Source organism: Ictalurus punctatus, chromosome 1 (genome assembly GCF_001660625.3).
Source record: "Ictalurus punctatus breed USDA103 chromosome 1, Coco_2.0, whole genome shotgun sequence".
Taxonomy (NCBI): Eukaryota; Metazoa; Chordata; class Actinopteri; order Siluriformes; family Ictaluridae; genus Ictalurus; species Ictalurus punctatus.
In genome coordinates, this window is record NC_030416.2 from 27,447,396 (window position 1) to 27,470,030 (window position 22,635).

General features: G+C 41.3%; 1 protein-coding gene across 2 annotated transcripts in view; it reads left to right on the forward strand.

Moving 5' to 3' along the window:
• acvr2ba (activin A receptor type 2Ba) overlaps nt 1-22,635 on the forward strand; it is a 76,107-nt gene that overhangs the window by 28,853 nt on the left and 24,619 nt on the right. For both annotated transcript variants that reach the window (XM_017478963.3, XM_017478976.2), the window contains exon 2: nt 20,552-20,759. In XM_017478963.3, coding sequence (XP_017334452.1) covers nt 20,552-20,759 — 208 coding nt within the window. The remainder of the gene's footprint in view (nt 1-20,551; nt 20,760-22,635) is intronic.

The following is a 22,635-nucleotide window of genomic DNA, read 5'->3' on the forward strand; positions in this document are numbered from 1 at the left end:
CTCTGTGCTTCTGAGAACACCCATGTTGTTAGCAATTCATTACACGTTCACCGCTAATACCGCTTGAAAGCTAGTTATCACGAAAAGTCCAGCTGAGTAAATATATGCAGCGCACTGTTGGTGAATTCAGAAAAAGCCTCTGTTTTTTTCTGACCCTCTGGAAGCTTAAGGTAGTGCAGCAGAAAGCCTGCTTTGCTAATTGGGATATTTTTTTTTTTTTTTGTTCAGTTGTCAGCTGTGTTGTGTGCTACCGCCCCTCCTTATTCGGCTCATTCTGCTGAGCAGTGAGAGGAAGGGAGAATAAGCTAGAGGATTTTGACTGAACTAGTTTCTCAGCTAGGGGTCCGTTGTTCAAGTAATATCGTATGCCAAGAACAAGAGTGCAACTCTGGAGTGCACTGGCCGGGCCGGGCACGGCACAGGAGCATATCTCAACAGCACAGGCTCTGGCTCAAACTCAACTCTGGCAATCTGGCACTGTGTGGCAGGGCAGAGCAATCCTGGCCTTCTTGTCATTTTCTTTACATGCATTTGTGGGAAAGAGAGTGGGGTTCTGGAGAGGTTGGTTCATAAATATTTGAATTAAAGAGCAATCGTCGTTGAGAGATTTTTACTGTTTAATGTCCGCAGGTGATCAGAGGTCATTATATCTGCTGATACTTCATTTTAAGCAAAGTTGGTATTGTAGTATTTTGTTTGCCAAGAAAGCATGGAGGAAACAAAATTTGCCAGTGAATACAAAGATCCTCCTTCAAGATAGCTCCTTAAAATTACCCAGACTCATTAGCAAAATGTCCGGACGTACATTCCTCACACTTGTAGCACAATGTGCAAATAAATAAGCATTTGGAGATTGCAAGTCCAAATCCTGATGATACCAAAGCCATCCATGGCCGAGAGGCAAGGGAACAAAGCTAGCCATGCTCTCTGGTTGTGAAAAATGGCATACTCTCTCCTCTGTCGATCACAGAGACATTAGCCAATCATGGGAGTCTGTGAGCTCATGTACGCAGAAGATGACAGACAGCATCTTTCCTCTGAGTGTGTTGCGCTGCCCTGTGATGTTTGGAAAGATGCCATTGGGGGGGGTTTCATGTGTCTTGGTGGAAGAACGTTAGTCTTCAGCCTCTCCAATTGGTAGCTTTCAGATTCAAATTCAATTCAATTCTATCTCATTTGTATAGCGCTTTTAACAGCGGACATTGTGACGAAGCAGCTTTACAGAAAAATGCAAATTCCACAAATTTTTAAAAATGTATAAATATATACTTAATGAGCAAGCCAGAGGCGAGAGTAACGAGGAAAAACTGCCCGAGATGACATGAGGAAGAAACCTTGAGAGGAACCAGACAAAAGGGAACCCGTCCTCATCTATGTGATACACTGCATTATAACTTATAAATAGTTTCCCTAATATTAGGGCTGGACGTTATGGACCAAAAGTCATATCTCGATATTTTTGGTCTGTATGGTGATATACGATATATATCTCAATATTGTTTATGTGGGTTAAATGCTTAGTTGTAAGCCAACTACATGTGAGGTGTCACATGTTGATCAAAATAAAGTGCAAATACAGGGTTCCTGTTTGAGAATACACACAGCTGTGTAAATATCAAAATGTCAATAAAAAAAATCTAGTGCTGCGACTAACGATTATTTTGATAATCGATTAATCTGTCGATTATTTCGGTGAATCGATTAGTTGGATTAAAATCTGATTTCAAATGAAAAGCACAACGTCCATGAAGCTGAATACATTCTTCGTAGTGTAGCTGTAAATGGTGAAAGGTTTGTAGCACTTCCAGTATGTGTTTCGACTTGTTTATTGCACTCTCTACGGTACATATTACCTTGCTCTGATGCTCATCCGACATTTTGAACCCGAACCATCTCCAAATGGTTGAGCCATTGTTTTTCTTCTTACGAGCCAGCTCATTGTCGCGATCTTGCCTTGTGGCTGTGTCGTCCTCCATGTTGCACCAGAAAACGGGAGCAAATTAGTGGGGGCGGGGTTACTTACGGAGTATGAGAGCGGAGAGACGCAAAAAACTAGCGAGTTGAATAAGTTTAAGTAAGTTTTAATCCAACATCCATCTATCTATATCGTCTCATCCTCTATCGCTTTTGAAAATATATGAATATATCTCCAATACGTCACCCAGTCCTACCTTATATGAATGTATACTATATAGACAAAAAATGCAATTGTGTAACCAGGAGCTTATGAGCAAATTATGAGTAATTTTTGAGTTCATTTTAGTTTTAACTTGAAGTCTGTTGTTGAAGTTATAAGCTGTTCAATGAATGAGACTTGAGTGCAGAACTGTTTGTAGTAATTGCAGTCCTAAGGCTATCCAAGGAAGAACATCCACAGCCATCTTTATGGTTTCTATGTGGTGCCATTAACATTAATCTCATGGTGAGCTTTAGGCTGTTCATGAGGGGCCATCCCCAGCAGCAGTAAGGGGTTTTGTGGTGAAGATAACTCCAAACAGAAGTAGGGTATCGGAATGGATCAGGCAGGGGTGGAATGCAGAAGGAGTCCGGATCATTGGTATCGAGAGAGAGAGGTGGGGAAAGATAGATTGTTAGGTATCATTTTCTCATGTAATGGTTAAAGATAATGTACATTGTGCGCATCTTGTGAACATCATATGATGGTGGAGAGGTGGTTGGTGGGTGGGAATTGACAGGTGGTCAAAGTTGGGGAGAAAATGGGAAAATAAATGAATAAATAAGCATTCCATCTAATTGTATGTTTGTACTGATAATCTAACAGCAACCACAAATCGGTGGCAAAGCTAGGTTATAGCTTAAAGCTGCGACCTGATCTCATAGAGGCCTCCCAAACAGGATGTAGTCTTGGTTAAATTCCCATTCTAAGCACGATACAGTAGAAACAACATGACTCTTATGTAAAACTAAAACTGTAGCTGGCTCAGTAACTTTTCAAATGTTTTAATCTCCCAATAAAGACCAATAGCTCGAATTCCGCTCAGGTACAAGTAGCCCGAGGCACCCGAAAGAGCATTCAAAGTGCCAACCCATAACACTGGCCGGATGATATCCAGTATGCATTTGAATTACCTTTTATTATTTATTAGTCTGTACTCTGAGTAGAGTAAGGCAGTTAGAATAGGACTGAATCTTTTGAATAATACTAATTCATATACAGCGGTAATGCTTGTTTATGATAATCCGAACGGCAAGATGGATATTTTCAGGTTGTAATTATTAAACCAGTGCAAGCCCCTCCCCTCTCTCTCCCGCAATTCCTCCCCTCTCCTGTCTCACTGCTCCGCCATCTCCTCCAGAACTGGGACTTAGTTCATGTAGAATATAAAATATATGTATGCTGGGCATCCATGGATCACCTATAAGCAGAAAACACTGTCACTGTATACTTTTTTTCCCTGTTTGTTTTACTGTAGTTTGTTTGAATGATTAAATAATTATACTTGATGATAAGCTGAACCTTTAAGTAGTTAAAAGATATCTCCGGCGACGATTATGGGCTTTTAGCTATCAACCAGAGGGAATTTTTTAATACATCTTTCCAGTGGTCCGACTTGGAAAACATGAGTAATGTGGTCATATAAAAGCTGTCATCCTTTATATAGACTGAGAAGACATGTTTATTGACCAGATCATGGCCAACCAGAAATACATCAACAATTTTTTTTGGCGCCTGATTTAAGCCAGGCTCAGTAATGGATGTCCATGGATGCCTTTGGTCAATTGTTGGGAGTACATTTTATGTTAGGTACATGATTATGCGCTTGAGATTTTGGTCATACATTGCGCTGTGATTTCACTGATTGCATTTGGCGAGCTCAAGGAAGAGGACACCGGCGTTTAACGTGTCATGGGTGCTTTTGTTTAAAATGAGGTTCTGCCTCTAATGAAATGCAGTCTTCACTCTGTCCTTTACATTAAATGAATACTAGTAGTCCAGATGGTCTTTCTGCCTCTTGGTGTCAGTCAGTATTCTACTTTTATTCCATTTTCATTTCAGCTAGATCCTCTTGTTGGCACACAGCCTTGAACGCTGATAAACCGCGTGGGGATTAAGCGAGAGTTAAACTGTCGGAGTGAACTCTCTCATGTTAGACCTGCAGCTCAAACAAACGTGCGATTGCAGGCTTTTCTCTCTTCTCTCCTTAATTGTCTTTTAGAGCCTATTTTCCTCTTAATGCTCTTTTAGTGTCCCAACTACCTAGTTAGAAACCGACAGATTGAAAGACTCCTTTTAAAAAGGCTTTTATGCCTTGCATTTTTTGTTGATTCAACCTTCTCAACTATACTTCAGTTAAAGCAATCTAAAGCCTGTTAAACCTCAACATGGATCTTTTTTTCTTTTAACATTTCCTTCCCTTGCTTTCTTGCACACAATTACACAGATACGAGGATTATTAAGCATCAAATCAGTTAAATTCCATTGGTTAAAATAAACAACCACCCCACAGCATGTCCGAAAAGTACTCGATACATGGCGGAAATTAACACTTTTTTAGCAAAATGTAACTTTATTTATAAAACATTTACAAAACCTCAACATGACGGTAATTTTTTTTTGTAAACACACAAGGAGTCTTTTCTCCTGGGACTAAGGGGAAATAACGCAATTCGCCGCTCTGTTATCTGCGCTGGGTTTTATTCCCCGTGTTTGCGATTAAACAGATGATTAATCTCATTTCTGGATCTGTAAAAAGCTTTGTCTTCATTTGTTTTTAACTTGCTTGCGGAGTCTGGTGTTATAGATGTGAAGCCACGCTCGCGGTGTTTCCCCATGGTGCTTCACAGCCGGCCCAAGGCCAGAGATTTGGGCTGAAGTCCGAGTTCATTTAGGCCTGTCCTTTATAACATGTGGTAGTTGTTATGGGATTGTATTGCTGTTGCATTGTGTCTCAAAACTGTTGTGCACATTTAATGACTTACTTTCATTAGGACCTGAAATTCAAACCATATGAATAAAAATTAACAGAGAGAGTCTGCCAGCTTATTATCCGAGTCAAAATCCAGCTATTTCACCCATTCAAAAGGTGGAACTGTTCAGCTAAAGTTCACCTTAATCTTTCAAAAAGCTACTCCAGCAGTCTTTCTAGCCCTTGTCGAGGCCCCATCTGCAGCAAACACCATCTGCATGACCGGCTGCTGGCTGCCCTGACGTAACCACTGGTGAGGGAGGTCACCAATGGAAAACCTTAATGGCAGCAAGTTTTGTTTCTCTCATTTCTTTGGGAACGGAGTGCTGAAAAAAACATTATATCTGGCACCACTTTAATAAAAGCGCATTTAAAACAAGGTCGCACGGAAAGTAGCTTCACGCACGCTAAGCTTATTCACCTTCACTCACTCAATTTCAGCAAATGCTGGTCTTCTTCTTTTCGTGTTGAGGTTCCACTTCATAGTGGAATCATCGTGGTGGAAGGATTAGCCACCCAGCAGTATGATACTGAACATTGCCCAGGGTGCGCCAGGTGAGGCGCCTACCATGCGTGTCTTTGGACTGGGGGAAGAAACCGGAGGAAACCCCCGCAGCATGGGGACAACATGCAAACTCCGCACACACAGGGCAGCGGTGGGAATCGAATCCGCAACCCTGGAGGTGTGAGGCGAACGTACTAATCACTAAGCCACCGTGCACCCTTTATCCTGGTTAGACCAGCGGTGGATCATATCCAGTAATAACGCATGTTCAAGATGCGCCATGTGATGTCATCATAACGCACATTCAGCCACTCTTCGATTCACATGCGGTGAACATGAGTACATTTAAAAGGTCTCATTTACCAACAAACATCACTGCGAAAGATCGCGCAGAACAATTTGTGCAATTGCAATTTCGTAATTCAAGTAGTTTTCTGCAAAAAAAAAAAATAAATAAAAAAAATAAATTGAATAAGGAAGCAGCGAAGTCGAACATTTTTGGCCGTAACTATCACAAAAAAAAAAAAAACGTTGCAACATCCTGTATGGGACTGCATGTTTATAAAAATCTGATGGTACAGAGCCAATACTGACTATTTGCACAAAATGTGCAATGCACCTGGCAAAGTTTTTGTGCTTCTTTTGCAGAAAACTACTTGAACTGGCAAAATTGCACAAAATTGTTTTGCCCGGTCTTTCGCAATGATGTTGGTAAATCAGACCTTTTAGCTGTACTCATGTTCGATACACATGAATCGAAGAGGGCCTTGGCTGAATGTGTGTCTTGATTACGTCACATGATGCGCCTTGGCCCAAATCTGCAGTAATTTTGAAAAATTGCAAGTTCCTCCGAATATTTTTCCTCCGAAATAGTTTCCTTGATTTTGTCTTAATTTACGCAACTGCAAAATCCATCCTAGAGGCACTCATAAACGAATAAATCACAGGCAGACTGAATTGACAACCATGACGTGTACTGTGATTAAAGAACATTATGAACAATAAACAAAAAAACAAACCCAAATAAAAGCAGATTTAAGGAGTACAGAAACCACAGCCACATGTGTATCAAGTTTGCAAATAGTTATGCATTAAGACAAATTCCCAATTTGGTTTTGTAGTTTTTCACTTCTGAACCCCACCGTCTTACCTGGTTTCTTATTTATAGTCTTCTGAGAACCCTCCGCCGTGCTAAAACTATACTTATACTTCTACAACAGTTAGTTCCTGTCCACTAATTTGATTGGTCGAGTGGCGTTCCAAGAGTGTTTATATTCAGTATAACTACACGTACACATTCCACTTCCTTATTCGAAACCATTACTACAGTAATGTTAGCGACATCATGTCTGGAGTTGCCCTTTAATCTCTTGAAATAACTCTTCTGAGACCTCGGTGCAACAGTCTTAACAGGATTTAGTAAGTGATGTGTAAGTGGTGTCATCTACTCTGCTATTGAGCTGTCATTATTATTATTATTATTATTTTATGCAATTTCAGTATGGAGTGTGCATGGCAAGCGCATGAATTTAATTGGTATATTGGTACATTTTTCTATACGGTGCCCTCCACTAATATTGGCACCCTTGGTAAATATGAGCAAAGAAGACTGTGAAAAATTGTCCTTATTGTTTAACCTATTGATATTTTGTTAAAAAAAATACTCTCCTCTCATTGATCTCAAACAATTGCAAAGACAACATGGGTTTATATAAAAAAAGATCTTTGATAAATATAGGTGTGCAACAGTTACTGGCACCCTTTTAGTCAATACTTTGTACTACCTCACTTTGCCAAGATAACAGCTCTGAGCCTTCTCCTATAATGCTGATGAGGTTGGAGAATACATAGCAAGGGATCTGAGACCATTCCTCCGTACAGAATCTCTGCAGATCCTTCACATTTCAATGTCAATACTGGTCGACTCTCCTTTTCAGTTCACCCCACAGGTTTTCTATGGGTTTCAAGTCAGAGGACTGGGATGGCCATGGCAGGAATTTGCCCTGTGTGTTACGCCATATTTATACCCCTCTGAAACAGGAAGTCATGGTTAAACAATTTCCTGTTTCTAGTCACCCAGGTGTACTAAAAGATTTTTAAATATCAATGGGAATGTACTTCAAATATATTTTTCTCATATGAATTCATAGGGGTGCCAATAGTTGCTGCACACCTATATTTAACAAAGATTTTTTGAATAAACTTGTGCTGTGTTTGCAAATGTTTGCTATCCATGAGAGCAGAGTATTTTTCGTTGTACCTTCTGCTCATTTTTATCAAGGGTGCCAATATTAGTGGAGGGCACTGTACAAGTATGTGTGTTAGAAATAATAAAAAAAAAAAAATGATTTTGATGACATGACTGTACTCAGCACCTCCTGGAGAGCAATAATATTGGCCTTATAGTCACGACCATACAGTACTTGCTAAAATAACAGTAGTAGCATTAAAATCTGTTATTTCCCCTGTGTGTGTGTGTGTCTGCTGTCAGTGGGAAATTATGACAACAGTGGTCAAATTCTCCTGCAAGTGTGTTCACCCAGAGTTGAGTCACAACATATCGGTAAACCACAGGCTTTTCCTGCGGTCTGAGCCTCGGCGCTCAACACTGATCTTTAAAGGAAGATGCTGACCGTGTTCTCTAGAGGAACCTCTCCTGGTCACTCACGCCAAATTAAAAGGGATGGACATGTACACGGTGTTTGGAAAGGCCAAAAGACGTAATAGACATTAAAATGTATGTATGCGTGTTAAACATGTATTTATTTATGCAGCACCTCTCGCAGTTCCAAGCTTGCTATACAGCACTTGATTAAATGACGTATAAAGTGATGTATAGGGCGGCTGTGTCTCAGGTGGTAGAGCTGGTTGTCCAGTAATCATAGGGTTGGTGTTTCGATTCCCGGCCCACATGACTCCTTGTGTCCTTGGGCAACACACTGAACCCCAAATTGCTCCTGATAGCAAGTTAGCGCCTTGCATGGCAGCTCTTCTACCATTGGTGTGTGTGAATGGGTGAATGAGAACTAGTGTAAAGCGCTTTGGAACAGCTAAGGGTAAAAAAAAGTGCTATATAAGTGCAGACCATTTACCATAATTATAAAATGCATATTCTCTGAAAGTCATGATAAAGTGATGGTAATGCTTGCCTTCGTTTATTGAGTTGAACATATTGAACCGGTTTCTTTCGCTGAAGTTAAAAGTAAAATATTGGCGCCATGTTTTCGAACATTTTTCCTTCATCTTTTCCTAACCATAGTTTAGATGGATCTCACACTGGGCGCGTTTGCTTCAGTCCGAATCCGAGTGCGATTGTTCCTTCCGTCTCCCGCAGCGTCGGTCTGGTTTCAGACTCCGTTGATTCTATCAAATCCCAGTGCAGTTGCGTTCATCTTACATCATCACAAAAGCACAATGAGAGCACAATGTGACTCACCATGTATGTGTGTGTGTGTGTGTGTGTTCATTATTTTGGTGATATTATGCGCAGCAGTGGACGACATCTGCGTCCCACAACGTTCCCCTGCCATTCATGGTACACGTGTGTTGTAGAAACTAATGATGTCGTCATCAGCATAAACACATGCACGGGTCACTTTACTTCTTGTGTACGAGTTACGTTCACGGGAATCACGGCATAGTTCCAGTGCAACTGCACTCAAAGCGCCTCCTACAGGTAGTCTCAGGTTCTGTACCGTGGTGTTCTTCCTGGTCCGCACGACAGCTTTCACATTACCGATTTTTCATGCAAACCGTGCTCTGTTTTGGACGAAACTGTTAGCGTGAAAGCCCCTTTAAATGTACACACACACACACTGTGTACAGCTGCAGTTTTTGTTTAAAAAAAAAAAAAACACGAAAGAAAGAAGAAGCCAGATGTCCACACAAGGTCAACACTGTCAGATCAAAACAAACAAACAAAAAAAACCCCACGCACACACATTATGATGTTTGTGATCTAATTATTAATGCTGTGTCTACAACTGAAACCTCAAAAGGAAATCCTTTCGCTCTTTTTGGTTTTTAAATAAAAGCTGCAGTTTATGAAGAAGGAAAAACCCCAGACAAGGTCCAAATATTCGTACCATCCTTGTGAGGACATTTGGATCCCAACAAGATATAAAGTGATACACTTCAGGACATGTGACACCTTTTTATCACTGTGACAACAGTCATTTTTAGAGAGACCGAGAGAGAGAGAGAGAGGGAGTGAGAGATCAGATTCCTCTTTTGTATATGAACAAACACGCTGCGAGGAATCTCAGCTGAAAGCTTCAATTTGTCTGGTTTTGATGGAATGCCAGTTCTTTTTGTTTTGCGGTTTGCAGCCTCTGTTTCCAATTACAGCTCGCAGTCTCGTCAGGAATGTCAGAGTGCTATTTGAGGTTTTGTGTCTGTGTTTCTTTCCAGGTCCGCATGCTCACACAGTAGTGGAGGGGTTGGTCTTTAGGGGCCATCCAAAATGAGATCCAGATCTCTCACTCACACACAGACGGCGAACGAGAGAAAGCTGCAACATTTCTTTGATCTCAGGAATGATAGCTGAGGTTTGAAGCCTCTTTTGGATGATGGAAGTGTTTTTCTTTTCGTTTCTTAGGTGCAGATCTTTTTTCCTTGTTTGCCTTCTCTGGTTTCTCAGTAACATGGGAAGCTGTGTTTTTTGTCTCATAAACGTCAAGAAAGAGGGGAAAAAATTAAGTCCTGGCGAGAGAATGACTATATACACATTCCCCACCAAAAGTATTGGAACAGTACTTTTTGTATTTACTATATGGGCTTGCATGGCTGCTACTCACTAATCTTTGTGACTCATGGTAGTAGCAGTAGAACGAATTCAGACGTCTACAGAAACATTGTACAGAGAAATGCATCCAATCTAATTGGGAGGAACTTTCATCATGCAGCAGGGCGTTGACCCAAAACATGCTGCCAACTCAACAACATGCAATGCAAGGGCCCTGCAACCAAATATTAAGCGTTATTTACTTTAGGACTATCTGTTCCTATACTTTTGCTCACCTAAAGAAATAGTTTTCTGCCACCATAGGTCCTGTGTTCTAAGCTGTTTAACACATCTAGATGTAACTATCAGGAAATGAAGGCTGAAATTCAGATCTATCGTCTCTTATTCATCTTTTGATCTCAAACCCAAATTCCAATACTTTCGGAGGGGACCGTAGCTGTTCTAGCCTAACATGATCAATAACAGGAGCTAACCTCTGTGTCGGGGGAAACTCACTGAATTTTACACTTGTGATTGCTTGCATAAATGTACAATATGATAATTGCAGAAAACGTCATCATATCAGCGATCACGCACGATTATACAGCTTCTTTGTTAAACACCACATTTTTCAATCTGTTTGTCATTATACTTAGATGACGTAAAAGAGCTATTGTATTAGAACGAGCACATTCATATACACCTATCATTTCTGTTAGAGTTATATCAATTGTCAGGGCCATACTCTTACAGAAATTTAATCAGGACCTTCTTAAGAATTTAACCATGCTGTAGTGTGTATATATATTGTAGGGCTGCATCTAACGATTATTTTCATAATCCATTAGTTGGCCGATTTATTTTTCCGACTAATCGGATGGGGGGGCGGACTTTCAGAGCCATTTTTTCGTTTATCTAAAATAAAATCCACAAACTGAGTGTTACAAATATAAACTTCAGACTAAAACTTTACGCAGCTGTATGTCCAGGTGGTAGAGCGGGTTGTCCACTAATCGTAGGGTTGGCGGTTCCATTCCCGGCCCACATGACTCCACATGCTGAAGTGTCCTTGGGCAAGACACTGAACCCCAAGTTGCTCCCGATGGCAAGTTAGCGCCTTGCATGCCAGCTCTGCTACCATTGGTGTGTGTGTGTGTGTGTGTGTGTGTGAGTGAGACACAGTGTAAAGCACTTTGGATAAAAGCGCTATGTAAGTGCGCCATTTACCATTTTGCCATTTATTAATTTAGGATTAGAAGTTTAAATCCATGCTTTTTGAGCATCCATAAAAATAATGCATAAATACTTTAATATATTAGTTTATATTGTGTGTGTGTGTATATATATGTGTATATATATGTGTGTGTGTGTGTGTGTGTATAATGTTGACAAACAGTAAACTGAAGAAGGTTATCGTCGGTGACTCTGGGTATCTGCTAAAGTTAGTGGTGTCACATTACGTGCGTGTGACGTCATGCGCCGTTGAATAGGAAGCGGCTTATACTCCTGGTTAGTAAAAAAAACACTAGAGTTCCTTTTGAGACAGTATTACCTTTCTAAAATGCATACACTAGACCAGGGGTGGGCAGGTCTGGCTCCTGCTTGGTTGGAATGAAAACCTGCACCCACACCGGCCCTTTCCGGATAAGATTGTCCACCCCTGCACTAGATGGTAGAGTACATAGTGCATAGTGTAAGTGCATAGTACGTCTTTAGTATTACTCTCCAATGCGTGTTTTCGGAACAAATAACGTAGGGAGTAAACACACCACGTGCCGCGCACAGACCAGCTAATCGATTATGAGATTCGTTGACAACGATTTTCATAATCGATTATTATTGATTAGTTGTTGCAGCTCTAATATGTTGTAATCAACACACGGTGTTTGTTAAAAGAAAATGTATTTGACTATCACTCCAGTGTGCCACATAACGTGTGCTACTATGCTGTAATTCCAGTAGAAACACAAACACATCCCCGTGCCCATGTATGTGACACTGACTGTTATTTTAATGTTAATATTTGTGTCATGTTGTGCTTTTATATGGTCTCAATGCAAACCTTTTTTCCACCGGTGTTCAAGCAATGTGGAAATATTTCTCTCTTTTTTTTCACTTGAATGCGGGCTTTCTTGGTTGAAGTGGGCTGTTTTGAAGTTTTGAAATCTCCACTCTCCTGAAAACGGGAAACAGATGTGATCTTTATTCACTGTCATGTCTGTAACACGAAGCAGTACCAGCTGAAAGAAACGTGTGGTCTTTGGAGATCATGCGAGCCCACTTACTGGCGATGATGTTAACCAGGAGGGCTGTGCTGTTATGGACTGATATCACGATTCATTTGATCCAAAATATTCGACGCTTTGGAGGGAATCTTCACTGCAAATCAATGCAAAGTTCTTCTGACTGATCACTTGGGCTGCATCCGAATATTCCTACTACTGTATACAGTAGGCGAAGAGCAGTACGCCAAAGGAGTAGTATGTCCGAATTCTCAGTGTTGATAAAACAGTAGGTATGAAATACCCGGATATCCTACTGCCTCCGCTGAGATTCTGAAGTAGGATACCAGTTAACACTGCGCTAACCCATAAAGCAATGGGACTGGTGCAGAAGAGCTGTCAGAACCAAAAATGGCGGAAGGCAGTGCCTCAGTGCTTTAAGTTGAAGGTCACATGACCGTGCCAACATGGTGGATGTAGTACGTCTGGATTATATTCATGCTACACACACATACTGATCAGGACGTACTGTATCAACGTACTGAATCGAACGCATTAAGTACTGTCATAGTACACGATCTGGAACTCAGCCCTGGTCTATTTCAGGATGACTCTGCCCCCAGCTACATGGCACGACGACTCACTGAATGGTTTGGTAAGGATGAAAATGGTATAAATTATATACTAAGGCCTTCAAAGTCACCAGATCTCAACACCCCAACATGAGGAATATCTTTTGGAAGAATCGTGTCCATCTCTCCAGTACAGTTCAGGAGACTTGTTGAATTGTTCAGTGCCAAGGTGCACCGAAGCTGTTTTTAGTTCTGCTATATAACTGGGAAGAGCTGAGAGCTTGGTGATCTCTCTCTCTCTCTCTCTCTCTCTCTCTCTCTCTCTCTCTGACTCACTTGTGCACAAACACGATCAGTTAAAATGTCTAAAGCCTTTGATAGCGATTATTCATACCTACATCAAAGTTTACTGAATTACATTTACATTAACATTTATTCATTTAGCAGACGCTTTTATCCAACTCGACTTACAAATGAGTGAATGAATGATTGTGGTCACGGACGTCTGATCCAGCCGATCATGGCCACCGTTTTCATGAGCTGTTATTGGAGGTGTATGCATTGGGTGGTCTTATTCTATGTCCCAGCATTTTTTGAGCCTTGACTGGGTAGACCTGTGTAGACATATGATACAATTAGTTTTCTGAGAAAAGAATATATAAAGTAAAATGAACTGCATCAACAGGCTGTGGGAGGAAACTGTATGTATAAAATCTTTGTATGTACTGATTACTTATTTATTTATTTATTTTAAAACCTCTTTTAACCTTTAAACTGACTTCTTACTCAACCAAAAGATAGCCTAAGCAATATTATTAAGTAAATAAAAAAAGAAGTTTTTTTTTTAGTGTAATATATTAATGATTTCCTACAGTTGAGCTGTCAAAGTCAGTTTACTAGCAGATTTTTATTTATTTATTCATTTTAATCACCACACACACATACTAATGCTGCATTTATGTTACCTTACATTTGTGTAAGTGGTACTTTGCAAGTTGTAATTTTGCATGTTTGACGTGTGAGATGGGGGTGGGGGAAGGGGTTAGGGAACATGTATGCAAAACTGTGTCTTTTTGTTTGCTGTCAAAGCACGTAAAGCTCATAAAAACCTACTTTAAGCCAATTTTACACAGTCTGTACAGGATTTTGCGAGTTTTTTTTTTTTAATAAATTTTTTTTTTTTTGAATTGGAGAAATTGTAATCACAATTGTTTTGCATGGTCACAGTGATATTTTTTGTTAAATGAAAGCTTTTCTCTGTACTCGTGTTTGACTCGAAGAGGGTTTTGCCTGAATGTGTGTTGTGTTGATTTCACACGTGTTTTGGCCCAATTTCTCTGTAAAATCTGCTGTAATTTTGAAAAATTAGGTTCCTTGATTTTGCATTAATTTCTGTTATCACAGCATCCTGGAGGGACTGTTTACAGTTACAGGCCTGAGTGGCTATTGCTACTGTTCTACTATAGTAACGCTTAAACGTTCATGCAACATTTTGGACTGAAATCCCAACACAGCAGCAAATAGCCAGTACAAGTGTGAGTAGGAGTAGCAATAGCAACAAGCTAGCCGGCTAACGTTAGCGATGACTCCTAATGTTGATGATTTACCTTCTGAAAACAGCGACTAGTGAGTCAGTGATATAAAGACACAGTACTTGCATAAATCTATATCAGTCCCTACAGGATATTCTGCAATATTCGCAGGAACTTGCGATTTTTCAAATTTACTGCAGATTTGGGAGCAAGACGTGTCATGTGACATCATCGCGATGAACATTTCAGCCAAAGCCCTCTTCAGTTCGAACATGAGTACAGATGAAAGTTCTCACTTACCAATAAACATCACCGTGAAAGACAATTTTGTCAATTCAAGTAGTTTTTTCCGCAAATTGCTTCACAAATTTTGAAAAAATCTGCAGCAAAATCGAGCGTTTTTGGTTGTGCAACATTCCTGTGAAATCATGTACATGCTGATCTAACCCCAATTCTGCTGTAAAAGTAGAGAGGGAGTACTTTATTCTGTCCGGAGTGTGTGCGGTCATGTTCATTTGACGTCACGCTGTAAACCAGGAAGGAACTGGTAGTTGAGAAGACTACCCCAAGTTGTCAAATGAATGAAAAGCCTCAAACACAGCATTACAGTGAGACTGATGCATTTCAGCTGTTGTGCTGGGAAAATGGTTTACATTTGAGAGTCTGTCTCTCACCTTTCTTCGCACCTCGCTACAAAGTCTTCAGCAACTTATGTTTTGCATCTCAGCAGCTTCTTGAACTCTTCTTTTTCACACAGTATAGCTGTGTATGCTATCCTTTGCTAATTACCTTCCAGACTTCTCTGCTTGTATGGTATGCAGCATAATAGTGAAGGTTCACTTGAATTTTTGCTTAGCAGGGATTCACCTTAAGCCTAGTTCACACTACACGGTTTTAAGCCCGATGTGATCGGAGATAACTCGACGAGCAATCGGCACGCGATCGTTACGTGTGAAGTACTCAACGTCGCATCGCGGAGGCATCGGAGACGCTACACAGATCTTTGGCATGCTAAATATCTTGAGCTGTCGGCTGATAATGTAGTGTGTGTGACCCCCTGTCGCCGATTGATCACGTAGTGCGAACACCCCAACGACTTCAAGATTCCCGATTACAAGACAGCAAGTCGTGTCGCGTGAACAGCATGGCGATCCGCCGATGTTGAAAGTCGTGTAGCGTGAACTTTTTAGCAGGTTTACCAGGGAAATAGGGAACATGTGTTTCCCAGCGCAGCTTGCTGCAGTAATGCGTTTTACCTTGAGGTCAGGATGCACCCCGTCGTTGTTATCAGAAAAAGATGTCCTGGTTATCAGCAGGCTTTGAAATCTATTATTTATGTTGTATATTCAGGTCAACGTCAGTATTGTCAGTCAACACCACAGCTCTATCCAGCATGAAATACATTCACCGATTAAACCGAATCTCATCGAACAATAATCTCGTCCACCCGTTCCGATTTCTGATTGGTGCACAAGCTGCACTGTTGTTTCCTCTTTGTTTTTTGTGCAGCTCATATTGATGCAAAAATGGCCAGACCAAATGCCGAACCCGACACTGTCCGAATCTTTATTTTCATATTTTATTTAACATCCAGCAGTTAAGAGACGAACTGATTGGATTTTTCTTTGCTTGTGACAATGCCTGTAATTTTTCTGACTAGTGATGCTGAATCCACACAAATATGAGAGTTTTTGTTGGGAAACGAGTAGGCTAATTGTTATGTCCATGTTATTAATATATTGTCAGTTAAAAACCATGTACAAAGACATTTTAGGTGTTGTTGTGCCGGGTTTAATTCAGAACATGAATTTCTCTTCTAAATAAAGCATTTTATATGGCTATAACTATACATGCGTATTGACGCGACAAGTGCATTTATCTAAAGTAACCCACAAGTGAGACGCAAGTTTGTACAAGTTGATTAGATATCCAAAATGAATGCGTTCACTCGGTGTGGAACGCTTTTGTTTTATTTGTTTATCTATGGTGAGCTGCTGTCTTGTGTTCCTTCGTGCACATTTCGTGCAGTTTCACGGCTTTCAGGATGAACATGTTAACCCTACGGTTATCTATAAGCTAGTGTGCTCTAAAACAATGACAAAATTCGCATTCAAAATGTACAGTCTCTCTACCACCAGTACGGATAAACAAATTTGACGATGTTCAGCTTCCAGTCAGATTTTCCGTCCGATCAAGTGCGCTCTAGAAAAAGACGAAGTGTCCCGGCCACAAACATTATAAAAATCACCTTGCCGAAGTTGACGTTGTCGAGTGAGAGAAATCGTACCAGCGAGCGTTGGTCGTAAACGGGTCTTTGGCTGTCCGATTGTGCGTTTTATTCAGTTTTCCAGCTGTAAGTTGGTTACAGAATGAATTGGCTTGAATTCATTCACTTTGGAAAAAGGAGGTATTTGTGCCAGCTCATGGCTTTGTGACTGGCATTTTTCCATGATACTAACTGTTAAGTACGGCTTAGCCCGGGCTTTGAGGAGTCACTCGATATGTCCCGCCCTGACTTCCTGTTTCAGTGGAAATTACGCTAACACATCGAATAACGCAGCGTGTTTCAAGGCGCTTCACAGGGACGTTAAAAGCAGGTTTTCCTGATCCGGCATTGACAGCTTGATGTCCGTGAATCCATCTGAGATTTCCAATCATGTAACTTGGCTCAAGTCTAATATCCACTTGGTTCTCCTCTCCCCAACACCCCATCCCCCTTTCATTCTCTCCTTCCATTTTACTTCTTCCGTGGGATCTCTCTATCCAGCTCCTAATGTAACACTAGTTGCAGATCCTGAGCCAGCTGTTCTCTAAAGTGTGTAGAAGAGCGAGCGCTGATGAACACACAGAGATGTTGGCTGTTTTCCAAATCAGAACTGCTGTTTCTGTCCTCCGATGATCCTGCACACACCGAGCTGTTCTGCATGCTACTCTCATTGACACCCCCCCCCCACCATCATTATCATTCAGCTATGTCCTTATAGCTTGACCTTTTTACTACACTACAAGTAGACATGAATTTGATGCCTGATGTGCTGTTACAGTGTTGTGATCCATTAAAGAAATGAAAGCGTGACCAGGCCAGGATCGTGAATGCACAGGTTATAATAGTATGTTCAGGCTTGTTTACTGCCCCCCGCCCCCCCATTTCGTTTGTATTAATGGTATGTTTAAAAAAAAAAAAAACAGTTACTGAGCCGCAATCGTTAACCGCTTTAGATTTGAGATGGAAGCTGGAAATGGAAGTTGTGTTACAGAGGTGGAGCAGGATGTAGGAGGCAATCTGCCATCTTCTGGAAATGGCTAGAAAAGAAACTCATGGTTCCAGTAAAATTATATTGCCCACATAATGCTCAGGTCGTAATGTTTACCTCAAAGGCTCCGGATTCTCATGTAGTGCTTTTAGGACATGCTTCCTTTTGTGTTCATTGACATCTGCTATCGCCATTAGCCTGGACGTCCCCATGGAGGCTCATAAATTCAGGCCCTGAATGCTGAAGAGGCTCAGTTGCGGAGGCAGCAGGGTTTTTAGTATGTGCAGCAACTCAAACAGTGCACTGGCATTGCCCAGCCTCATTTACAGCTCTGCTCTGTGTGTGTGTGTGTGTGTGTGTGTGTGTGTGTGTGTGTGTACGAATATGTGGGGTGTGTGTGTGATTCACTAAAAAGGGCTTTGTCTAGTGGGGATGAGGCGACGGCGCTACTCCCACATTTGCTGTCGCCTAGCAACCGCAACGCACAGATTGGCGAGAACATCTGCCGTCGCTGGCGCTGCCAAAGCCGTGATGTACAGTACACACACACACACACACACACACACACAGGCTCGGCCAGGCAGAGCATGAACAGCTCTAGCGCTCTGTGTGAGCTCTCAGTCATTTTTTCCCCACAAAGATCGCACTACTTCACGCTGATCCGCGAGCCGAGTGCACCGTTTTCATGCTTGGCCAGGATCAGCCTTGAGCGATTGCTTTAAACGATAAAAGCCTCAGTCAGGACCGTTTGGGAATAGATTCTGTTTTGTTGGTGGGCTGTTTGCCAAATACACAATGTGCCTTTTTCATCTTTTCCATAGTGAACTGGATAACAAGATATCTGAGTCAAACATAGCGTTTTAAATGGGTTGCAGCGATCAGATTGTAAAAAAGCTTTCTAGACGGTAAGCCAGGAGAAAATGAAGTGCATGTCTTCACTGGGCATCGTTTATTTCTGTAGGTATAAACCGATTAGTCATTGATTTCTGCCTGTAATCTAAACAAATTCGAATAATAAATGGGCGGGGTTACGGGGTCCCCCATTTTCGAACACATGAGTGTGGTCTAAGATGAGTGTGAAACCGCGATTCCTCTGTGGCCCTCTACATGCACTCGAGGTGTTATCTCGTAATCCTGACCCCCTGACCTCGCACGAGGCTCTCGCTCGTGCTGTTCTCAGGTCAGCCGATCATGCACTAGTCTTGCCTTAAGTACCGTCAGCTATCCGTTTCACACTCTCTGTAATCATGCATTCTCAATCATTATTTTCTTCTGTCAGAGGTGAAATTCTCATCTTAACCCTTTATAGTGATACATAAATGGTTTTCTAGGCTGTGGAGAAGCGGTCTTATTTACGCGTGTCAGTTGGCAATGCATTTTTCACACTGTTAATGAACTGCTTCACAGAGCGAGGGCAGCTCTCTTTAAATATTTTCAAAAGGATATTTAAAAAAAAGCCACTTCCAGCCTGTTTGTTGTGTAATAGATGTGTTGAATATTTAACACACTTTCAGGACTGCCCTTTGGCTGTGTAGTTTTCCTTCTGGAATCTTCTCTCAATCGACCGATAGGCCCGAGTTCGAGAGGAGTCTTTCCTAAAGACACCACCACAAACACTCGAATCTCCTGAACAGCTTTACTTTCTGATCAAGCCAACCGTGTTCATGAAGGCAATTCAATCCTCTTCTGTCCTGCTAGGCTCTGTGTGCTAGCCTGGGTCATTCCCTTCATTATAGCTAGAGCATGCTGTCCTCCTCAGTGAGTCTGGCCTTGAGTGATGGTTTGAGGTCATCTCAGTCCCAGTATCACAGATCTGATGAAACCTTTGTGGAAGCCTGGATAGAGGAGCAGTAGTTCATTTCTGAGATTTCACCTGTAATGATTCTGAGAATTTTTTTTTTTTTAACTGGTGGTGGGGGGGTTGGTTCTACTCCATTTTCTCCCACTTTGTCATTTCCCAATTCCCACTAGTGCTTCTCGGTCATACGACAGCTACCAAGTGGGAAGGTGGAAGGCTAGCACATGCTTCCTCCGAGATGTGTGAAGCCAGACACTTTTTTTTTTCTTTTCAACTGCTGCTCTGAACATACTCTGAGGAAAGTGCAAACTGCCATCTTCCTCATACATGAGCTCACAGACACCCACAATTGGCTTGTGATTGACAGGGAAGAGAAACCGTCTTCGCCTACTCATAAAGCAGGGCCAGTTTTTCTCTCTTGGACTCCTGGCCTTGGATGGCTGTGGCATTTTCTATATTCCAGCTAGACCCTGACGATAATGCGAATGCTTTTCTATCATGCCGTTCAGAAAGATTTGGATTTGTCTTTTTTTTTTTTATGTCTTTGTATGTGTGTTATATGACTGGATGGTCATACAGGTCTTAGACCTTTCACAGTCTAATATGTACTACAAGGACACCAGCGGCAGTCTTTTTCTCTTCATTCAGCATCTCCACATCTCTCTGTTTATCCTCTCTTGTATTGTATGGAGGGTTACATCAGGTCTGCATGCATGATTAGGCTCTTAGCCTTTATTAAAGCCCCGGTAATCTTATTTTCATAACGAGTTACTTACCATCATAGAAAGAAGCTCTAGAAAGAACGGTGTTGGTCTTTTCAGTTGAAAGGATGTTTTCCTGACGATTTCTTCTGGCCAGTTCGAGGGGACGGGGGGGGACAGGGTGGGACGGGGGGGTGTTCGTCTTCACTCCAGAAGAAAGTAAATTTGACCACTACTGGTATTTTCAGAGAGAAGTGAAGTTTAGAAAGCAATTTTCACAGACATTTTTTTATTTTTTTTTTGTGTGTGTGTGTAGTACCCAGCCATGGAGAGGTGGAGACGCGAGAGTGTTTGTACTACAACATCAACTGGGAGATTGAGAAGACCAACCAGAGCGGCGTGGAGCGGTGCGAAGGTGAAAAGGACAAGCGCTCTCACTGCTATGCTTCATGGCGCAACAACTCGGGAACCATCGAGCTTGTGAAGAAGGGCTGCTGGTTGGATGACTTCAACTGCTATGACAGGTCAATCATCACACACACATACACACACACCCCTCTCATCAGTGTAAGACTAATATGTCATGAATCCTCTCGATTAGCGTGTAATGTATATTCATGACCTTGTAGTGCTATTTAACACATTTCGTGGCTTTTTTTTTTTTTTTTAATAAACTTTCAGGACTATTTTGATATTTTTCTATTAAAAATTGCAGAGAATTTCACAGATTCGACCTATTTTGTCAGGCTACCATGATTGCTCCAATAATCTGCACACAAACTGGGAAACAGGAAGAAATTCACCTCACATACCAGCTGTTAATACGAGCTTATACCACAGCGCTCTCGAATTCTTCAATCCGATTGGTCAGAAAAAGATTTTTCATTCTTTATAACAGATGCAAAACAAGACGCAGGATAAAATGAACGCACCGTGCTTAATACGTTCTCGTTTCTATAGTAACCTCTAATTCACAGGGATGTGTTTGGTGGACGCTCTGCATAATCCAGATCTAATGATTTGTTGATATGCTGATGCTTTCTGTAAGGAGACGTTTATTTAACATGTTATGGAAGCAGTCTTCAGTGTCGGTGCTTTGTAATGGTCATGGACGTACGTCACGGAAAATCTCAGGATGGAGAACCGTACATTTTCTCAGTAGCGAGCATTTCCATCGTACGTTCAAGAGAAACCGAGGGAACGACTGTAAATAGCTGCTGATTCGAACTCGTTTCATTGACATTGCACAACGTTAAATGTAAGTATAAACGAATACAAAGTGCAGCAGGTTATTGTTTAATTGTTAAAAGAAAGTACTAAGTGCAGTGTATAAAAACATGGACAGTTGAAGACTGTCTAATCTTCATCTGTCCAGTGTGTGTGAGTGGCTGACAGGAGCGGAAACCGACGTGGTCTTCTTCTGTTGTATCTCCTCCACCTCAAGGTTTGATGTTTTGTGCATGCTGAGATGCTTTTCTGCTCACTACGGGTATAAAGAGCGACTATTTGAGTTAACGCTATCCTTCTTGGCAGCTCGAACCAATCTGACCATTTTCCTCTGACCTCTCGTATCAACGAGGCGTTTCCACCCACTGTCGCTCACTCAATTCTGTATAAACCATTCTGTATAAACTCTAGTGTTGTGTGTGAAAATTCCAGGAGATCGTCAGTTTCTGAAATACTCGAACCAGCCCTTCTCCTACCAACATCCATGGCACAATGAAAGTCACAGAGCTCACACTTTGTTCTTCATTCTGATGTTTGATGTGAACAATAACTGAAGCTCTTGACCTGCATCTACATGATTTTATGCGTTGCGCTGCTTCCACATGATTGGCTGATTTTTAGATAACTGCATGGGTGTACAGGTGTTCTTAATAAAGTGGACTGTGAGTGTATACCTGACCACTTCTTGTTAGTAGAACAGTTGTGTTCTCTTGATACCATTTTGGAATCTGCTGAACTTGAATTTGAAATCAAACCGGCTTGTTCGTATCTTCTCGGAGTTTGGCAGTAGTAGAAATAGATACAGAAGTAGTTGTGTTTGGGGTTTTTTTTTTCCTTCCCCCCCTGACATGTTTGTTCTATAAACAACCCTGTAAGCAACCCTGTTTTTTATTTATTTATTTTTTCTAAATCTGGGCGCAGTGCATCTGGGGGGGGGGAAATAAAACATCGTCTCTACCAGTAGAACATAACGCTAAAGATGTAACCGTGTCAGAGCTGTTTATCATATTGCCTTCACAGTTTATATTGAAAACAGCAACAAATATGCTACTCTCAGACACTGGTCTATAATCACAACACTTCTGTGTTAACTTTCCACTTGTAAAACTTTAAAAGCATCAGTGAGCTCTGAGTCACGTCAGCCTACTTACATTGTGACACGGTATATTTAGA